This window comes from Hevea brasiliensis, chromosome 8 (genome assembly GCF_030052815.1).
Source record: "Hevea brasiliensis isolate MT/VB/25A 57/8 chromosome 8, ASM3005281v1, whole genome shotgun sequence".
NCBI classification, from domain to species: domain Eukaryota; kingdom Viridiplantae; phylum Streptophyta; class Magnoliopsida; order Malpighiales; family Euphorbiaceae; genus Hevea; species Hevea brasiliensis.
Window position 1 is genome coordinate 88,066,335 of NC_079500.1, and position 9,026 is coordinate 88,075,360.

At 32.1% G+C, this 9,026-nt stretch overlaps 1 protein-coding gene across 1 annotated transcript; it reads right to left on the bottom strand.

The window, feature by feature from the left end:
• Positions 1-7,260: 7,260 nt before the first annotated feature.
• On the bottom strand, positions 7,261-8,716 carry LOC131182534 (zinc finger protein ZAT5-like). The gene has a single exon (XM_058152071.1). The coding sequence runs from the start codon at positions 8,517-8,519 to the stop codon at positions 7,524-7,526; it is 996 nt and encodes a 331-aa protein (XP_058008054.1). The 5' UTR covers positions 8,520-8,716; the 3' UTR covers positions 7,261-7,523.
• Between the last annotated feature and the right edge of the window lie 310 nt (positions 8,717-9,026).

Below are 9,026 nucleotides of genomic sequence, written 5' to 3' on the forward strand. Positions count from 1 at the left end.
TCAAAGAACATATGAAACAATACAAAATAAAGATTTTATGTTATTGTAAGATTTTAAATATTTTGCTAGAATTAAATCCTGCTCAGCTCTAAATAAATCTTTCATGTAAGTTTTATAAGAAATTGATGTTGACACTTTATTAATTTGAAATATTTTAGATATCATCTTTTCCGAACAAGTTTATATCAAGTCATTTTAAATTGTGAATTAGTTTGAGTTATCGATATAACCTCGTATCAAAAACAATAAGTATTCAATCCAACCAAGTCTTAACCCAAACTAACCGACTACCCAACTCGTCATGAAGTGGTTTGCATGAATGATTTGTTCATCCATAGTCACTCAGATGCCATCATCCAAGAACTATCATTCTATCTAAGCTATGGTTTGGAAAAGGTTGATCTGGACATTTGTGATTCAACCATCGCTTAGATAAGTTTACCATTTTCAAAGATACGGCCGCCAAGGATCTTAGGACCCAATTCCTAACTAATTCCAAGTTGCATGGGATCATGAGAATATTGCTAAAAGCCTCTAATGGCTCCTTTGTTTGTTTTATATGAAGTCTTCACTCTCAAACGCTAGGTATGAAAATTAAATTAGTGGGTTAAAAAAAATCAATAAATACCAATTTGTTAATTGATTGTAAAATTAAATAAATAAAGTTTTCTTACATTCAAACATACATGAATAATTAAAAAAAAAAACTTAATTCTTAATAAGATATGAATTACTAATAAAAAAATTGAACTTATAAAATTTAGTTTGTCCATTAATTTTATTGACATAAAAATGATGGAAAAAAAAAGACAAATTTAATCAATAAAGGATGAGAAAAAAAAAAAGAATGATGAGAGAGGGAAAAAATTATGATTATGTGGATAACTCTTCATTTTAACCACTGCATTTCTATTCCATCTTATAGCCCAGCTTACCAATCTTTCCTCACCAATATATCAATTATCAAGACACCAAACTAAAACAAACACTAATGGGTTCAAGTCATGAACTAGGAATTATAAGCTCTCGAAAATAATAGCACATGGCAGTTGACTACTCTACCTTCGAGAAAAAAAAAAAAAAAAAAAAAAAACATTGCCTCCAAATGTGTGTACCACATCAAGTACAATCAAGATGGCAATATTGATCGGTATAAAGCTTGGCTTATTGTAAAATGCTATAATCAAATTGAAGGAATTGATTACATCAAATATTTTTTTTTTGGTGGTTGAAATTGTTACTGTCCGAATTTTTGTTGCAATTATCTCAGCCAAGAAATGACCCATACACCAAATCGACATTACAAAAAGAAAAAAAAAGGATTAGCAACCTACAAAATTGGTTGCTAATCTATTAAAATTGGTTGCTAATCGATTTAGCAACCGATTTAATTGGTTATAATGAGTCTGATTGCAAATGGCAACCGATAATCAAATCGGTTGTAAATGGCAACCAATAACAAAATCGGTTATTAAATTAATTAAACTTAAAAAAATAAAACTTTTGATAAAAACTATTAGTTGCTGTAGTAACCAATTTAGCAACTAAAATCGGTTGCTAGTAGCAATCGATTTAGCAATACATCCAAATCGGTTGCTAAATTAATTAAACTTAAAAAAATAAAACTTTTTGGTAAAAACCGATTTAGCAACCGAAACATAATCAATTGCAAAATATTTGGTGTCTTTAATTTTATAATTATTTGTAAATTGGTTGCTATTTGTAACTAATTTAGTAACCAAAAAACCGGTCGTTAATTTTAAAAAAATTATAAAAAAAATTAAATTTTCAAATAAAAAATAAAAAAATTCAAACAACTACAATTTTTAAAAATTACTAAAATAATATATTATTAATAAAAATTAGCAGTAAAATTAATATAAAAATATTTTAAAAAATATTAACGTAAAATTAAATATAAAAGCATATTTATAAGATAAATTACTTAAAAAATTACCATATGTATATATATATATATATAACAAAAAAAATTGCTAAAAATTAATACTACAAATAATTTACTAACAAAAATACATTTGTACAAAAATTTTTATTTTGTGCAAAAGAAAAATAAATTAAAAAAAATTTTAACTTAGCAATTAATTCCCTAAATCGGTTGCTTATAGCAATTGGTTTTAAAATTAGTTGCTATTAGCAATATTTCTTATTTGATTGTTAATGGTAATCAATTTTAAAATCGATTATTAATTGTATATTTAAGATTTTCTAATATCAATTAGCAATCGATTTAGTAACCAATTAATCGGTTGCTAAATTTTTTTAAAATTAATTTTTTACTAAAAATTATTAAAATAACAAATTAATTATAAAATTAATTATTAATAGCAACTGATTTCAATCAATTGCAATTAATTATTTTCTTTAATGTGATATCACCGATGCTTACCTTCATGGTTTTATCGATGAAGACTTGTATATGACTCCACCTATATGGCTATCGCAAAGCGGAGCCTAGGCAAGCATGAAAGCTCATCAAATCAAAGACATATGGGGAGGGATGATTTTCAGGCGCTTCTTGTATACTTTGATGTCGTGTTGCTTACGTGCACAAATGAAAACCTCATTCTCGTAACAAAGGAATTCCTTGATTCTACCTTCACAATTAAGGACTTGGGTTACGCAAAATACTTATTGGGAATTGAGCTCGCAAGATCATCTGATGGGCTCTTGTTAAACAAATAAAAATACATCTTGGACATACTCAATGACATGGGCCTTTCCAATGCAAAGCTAGCCTAGTTTCCCATGCTTAATGGCCTTCATCTTACGACTGATACAGGAGAGTTACTACCTAACCTAGATTAATATCAAAAGTCATCAGCGAATTGCTTGACTTAATCATGATATGCCCAAACATTACTTTCACGGTACAACAGCTTAGTCAATTGCTTCAAGCCCCACGCCATCCACACTGGAATACTGTACAATTGCTCGAGTATTTGCGTGGTTGTCCCTCCAAAGGTTTTTTTATTTCAGCTTCTTCTACTCTTCAACTATCGACCTGTTGTGATGTCGACCGGGTGGCATGCCCCACAAGCCGACGTTCTATCACCGGATTCTGTATTTTTCTCAGTCCAACATTAATATCATGGAATTCAAAGAAACAGTACACGGTTAGTCGATCATCAGCTGAAGCTGAATATCGAAGTATGGCAAACACAAGCTGTGAACTCAAATGGATTTCATTTATTCTCCAGGAATTTCATGTACTACTGAATACTCCCATCCCACTGCACTGTGATAACCAAGCTGCCATCCATATCAGTAACAATCCTATCTTCCACGAAAGAACCAAACATATTGACATTGATTGTCATCTGGTTCCTGATCATTTCAATGCTGGTTTTCTTCAAACAGTTTACCTGCCATCCAAAGTTCAGCTCACTGATATGCTTGCCAAATCCTGCACTGCAACCGCCTTTTATTTTATGGTTTCCAAGTTGGACTTGGTTGAAATTCACTAGTCTCCAGCTTGAGGGGGGATGAAAAGTATAAGATAAATCTAGCCCAGTAACTGCAACTCAGCCCAATAGTCCAACAACTACATGCAATGTTAAGATCGTTACAATCCCACGGCTGCAGCTACAGCTGTCAATTCTGTTAGATAAGAATTCTTTTGGCGTATATAATTCATATGTACAAAGAGATTTTAGATTTCTCTTATTGTGTATATAAATAGAGACGGAGATGTTGATACCATATAAAAAATTTTCAATTCTTCTATTCATTCTTACTTCAGCCATTTTCATAGCAGAACTGCTGTGTATGGGTGGCCAAATAAATCTGATAAGCACTGTACATTTACATTATTGAGGAATTTTGGTATGCAAAGAGTGCTTCTGTAGTTGGTGTTCAGGGATTTCAATGAGGTGCTATATAATTTTGAAAAGCTTGGCTGGCAAGTTAAATCGATATCTAGTTTAGAGGGTTTCTGTCAAGTTGATTGCTTGGGTTTGTCTGATTTGGGAAATGTTGGCTATGGTCAGTTTTGTTGATCCTAATGCAGTGAGCAATGTAAGTTTCTTAGCAATGGCAAATTTCGAACAAAATTTTGGTCCAATCTCTTTTTAGCAATTTTATGGTTGATTTGGTTAAAATGCAGTGACAGAATCATTAATTAAGAGTCTCTTGTCCTCTGTCTATGCTCAATAATTCTGTACCATGTTTCTGTTTGGATGAAGGCACTTGATCCAAGTTTTCCCTTCTCTGTTTTTGATATGATTTCTACCTCCGTTGCAATTAGATCATGGCCCAATATTACCAAGCAACTTCCTTCTATCTCTTATTACCTCTACTAGTGAAATCATACAAGTGGAATGTGGATAGATCTTCATTAGGTAAGCCAGGTAAAAGTGGAATTGATTCCAAGGGACTCGAATGGCATTTTCATTTGCATTTTCTCCTGTGCTGTTGGTTTGGTAGATTCTAATATTGCAGAATTTAAAGTTATCTTTAAAGCTTTATGATTGTCTCTTATCATTCCTTGTCCTTATAATAATGTTACTAAGATTATTGTTGAATCGGATTCTAAGACTCTAAATTCATGAGCAATGAATTTGGACTCAACCCCTTGGAGAGCCTCCTCTGTTGTCAATTCCATAGTTGCCTGCTTAAATGCTCTTTCTATAGTTCTATTTACTCATTTGCTTTATGAAGCTAATTTTATGGCTGATTCTTTAGCAAAACTTGGTTATCTCTGTCTAAGGATCTTGTTGCCTTTCTTTGATTGTCTCGTTTGTTGCTTATTCTATCAAGGAAGGAGCTGCTCCATAGACAACGGCGAAATGGGCTTACTATATTTGTCCTTGTGTAGACTCAAGCTCCCCCTCTAGGCTCTATCTAGACTAGTGCTGCACGCCTAGTCCAATCAAATTTTTTTCTCTTTTAATATTAAGTCCAATTGTTGACATAGTTTTAACTTGTCTCATTTCATGATTTAAATTCTTAATTAAATAAATTTTGACCCATCAAAATAACAAATTATAGTTACTTATCCTTATATATATACCCTTATATTTAGAAGAGAAAAAAAAATATAAAATTTTCATCCCTAATGTCAATTTCTAGTTCCATCATAGTCCATAGGCTAGGACCCTCTTTCTCACTATTTTAATCCATTTTTATTAAACTTTTCTTGCTTATTAAGAAAAAATTAATTATAATATTTTAGGCCATATAACTTAAATCGCAATTGATCTTATAGTTTAGAAATCTTTTTCTTATAGTTATAAGATTCATCACATCCTATAAATTATACAATGGCAAGTAAGAATTATACCCTTTAGTTTTACAGCGGCCTATGTTCGATTAGCGCTCAATAGAACAATGATAGAAACAGTACTTTGACTTTCATATACATATTGATTTCATTTGGAATAAATTATTTATAAAAATAAAAAAATTCAATTGGATTTTCATAAAATTATATTTAATTTTTATTTTTTTTAAATAAAACTTTTTAAGTTAAAAATAATTAAATTTTTTATTCCAAATATGAGAATTAATAAAAAAAAAATCAATGAAATTGAATTTTTGAAAAATTTCATATTCCAAACAAGTGGATTTAGACTCTGAGATATTATTTTTTTGGTCTTAACAAACCAAAGTTCTCTATGTATACCCATAATAGCTTATAAATACCCATACATTAAATTAAGAAATTTGACCATGTATATATAATATATTAGCTCCCAAAACACCATTAGTGTACAACTTGCATCTAATATATGCAACTCAAAGAAATTGACCAAACTCTAGAATTAGCACAAACCAATCTCTCTTTCTTAACGTTAGACAGACAGCTATGTATCCTTGTTTAAGAACAGCTAATAATGCTTAAAAAAATGCCATAATATACATGGACGAGGGTTTGGTACAATTAAGGCTAGCTGTTTGTCTTCATTAGTCCCATCTTAGTGGATATCATCGCCAACCTTGTGCGTATACGATGCTTAATTATGCCACAACGTTTTACATGGGTCAACTTGGTATTACAATATCTAATTAATTTGATGGCTAGCAAATTAACCGAATTATATAAATACCCTTTTCCATTTTTTTAAGGGTCAAATAATAATAAGTTCAGTACAACTTTAATTTAGTGGTAATAGAATTATTTTCAATACCATAACTTGCCGAGTACTACAGGAAAGACTTGAAAAAGAAATGAAAGAAACCTATATCAAATATATTAATGTTACTATATATATAAGCTACATTTTTTTTTGGTATAAATCTCAAGAATTAATTAATTAAAGTGAATTGTGTCCTATATATGTAGGTATGTAATGGAGAAAAAAATTTTAAAATACAATTGTTGTGTATATAACAGTTGTATTATACAATTGATTATGGTAAGCTCCATGTAAATTGCATCACAATTAATGATTAGAATGTATCCATTATAAATACAATGGTTGCACTAAATAATTCTTGTAATATAGAGTTTGATGACTAGTTACTGAAAAATAGAATATGATCCAAATTGCTCAATCAAGAACTAATTGTAGTAATTAATTAAATGTAGTCAAATCATTGTATATGCTATGGATATATTCTCATCGTTAATTATGATGAGACTAACTCTTAATGGCCATAATAAAACTGTTATACATATAACAGTTATATTCTAAAATTTTCCTCATATATGAGGTTTAGAAAGCAGTGGTTGTGCTTAAGCTGTGCGGGTGATGAAGCAGTGAATGATTGCAGATAGAGATTGTGATCAGGTTGATTGAGTAGGCTAGTAACTAACCAAAAGAGAGGTGGACCAAGCCAAAAAAAGAACATAAATAGCTAAATTGGACCTTTTTTGAAAGCAATTTGTTATTTTAAGAGAAAAGAGACAAAAGGGGGATTCATATGGGAAATGCAGAATGAAGATACTTACCGGCTTTCCTTGTGCTTTTATTCTATTCTTGTCACCAAAACATGTGTGTGTGTGTGAGAGAGAGAGAGAGAGAGAGAGAGAATTCTTGTAATTGAAACAATGACCTAAGCCACAGGCTTTGTTGCTTGTGTTAGTAGTGATCAACACGAGCCAAAACTCTCTCTCCCTCTCTCTTTCAAGTGTGCAATGAGAGATTATCTTTTACATTCGGTGGTGTAAATATAATTTTAAAAACATTCATACAGAAGATTAAGGCATTGAATACATTGAATAATTTCAATTCGTGCAACACATTCTCTCTCACACAAAAAGAAGAAAAAAAAAAAAAAACCATAACGAGAGAAAAAGATCCCCATCATGAACTTTTCATGAATTAGAGAGAGTCTTCTTGGGAAACACAAGTAACTGGAGGCAGTTTTTACAAAGAATTCATCAAACTCCATCATACATGTGTAAAATTAATTTGATCAAGATATAAAAGTGGAAAGAATAAAAAGAATCTTAATTGTAATTCTTTGAATTTTACAAAAAAGAATTTGGAAACAAATTATATGATCAGTGTTTGAGATCAATTAAATATAAAGAAAAAAGGAAAAAAAAAAAAAAACCTTCATTAGTATTGACAATCCACTAAAGCAGGGCCAGAGAAGACAAGAGATGGTTTCTGTTGCTGTTCTGGTTGTTGTTGTTGTTGTTGCTGCTGTTGCTTTTGTTCCTTGGAAGCAAAGGAGAGTATTTCATTTTCTGGGGCTGGAAGATTGAGATCCAAATCCAAGGAAAGTAGGTTTCTTGCTTTCTTGGGTTCCTCTGATTCTTTAGCCATTGGTGCTAATGACAAGGTTGTGCGAGTATTAGCCCCTATTGGTGTCCGATGCCGCCTCATATGGCCGCCCAAGGCTTGGCCGGATGTGAACTCAGCCCCACAAACGGAACACTCATGAATCTTGGTTTTGTTTTGATTGCTGCTGCTATACATACCTCTATTGTTATTATTATTACTCAATTGAAGAGAAAGAGAAGAAACATCCCTGAAGTGTCCATCTTCTTCATCAGAAGATATAGCAAACTGCTTCTTTTCATCGTTCTTAGGCTTCTTGTGACTTGCCCTATGCCCACCCAATGCTTGAAAAGATGGGAATGCTCGGTTACAAGTCTTGCACTCATAAACATAGTATCCGACCTTGCCAGAACCCGGAGAGCCAGTTTCCAAGAATTTTCTACTATTGAATTTGTTGTTGGTGGTGGTGGCAGCAATAGCAGTGACGGCCGGGTTGTAAACTCCGGCAGCATAATTATCGTCTTGCTTTGGTGACGAATCTTTGAAAGTATTATTGATATGGCCTTGAGCAAGGAGAATAAGGCAATTAGCCATGTCTTCTTCCTCTTGGGTGCTATCTTGGAATTCTTGAGAAGTCGTTGGTGACACGTTTGCACAAATCTTTCCATTAACACAAACATCTCCATCTCCATCACCATCAACACCACCACCATCTCCGCTCAAGGAATTAGAGGTTAGATTAGCAAAAGGGATTGGCGATTGAACCCTTTGTCGTTTGGTTCGCTTGCCCTTAACGATGTTGTTGCTGGTGACTTCCTCTTGAGCTTCCATTGTTCCTACACCACCTGAAAATTAGAGAGAGAAAGAGAGAGAAGAGAGGTAGGGTGTAGGAGGAAGCAAGAGGGTTAGGAATTGGGGTTCTTTATACATATAAAAATATAAATATAGTGAATGAATAAGACTCTATGTAAAAAAGGATAGGGCTGGCTGCGAGAGAGAGATAGGTTTTATTTGGGTGACAGTTTTATGGAGTCAAAAGGACACCCAAAGGAACAGTAATTAGTGTGGAGGAGTCTTGGCTTAACATATAATCTAATAGTAGAAGTTATATATAGTAAGGGTTAAAATTTAACTATAGTTGTAAAATGAGGAGAAAAATTAAAAGAGATCAAATAGAAACAAAACCCAAAAACAAACAAATGTAACTGAAAATATGATAATTTTAGAGACAAAGGGGAGTGTGAAAATGGTTGGGAGAGAGATGGAGAAGAGTTTGTTAATTTCATGTCCGTTTCACACTCTCTTTCTCACGCTTTGCCAACTCACTTAAACCATATA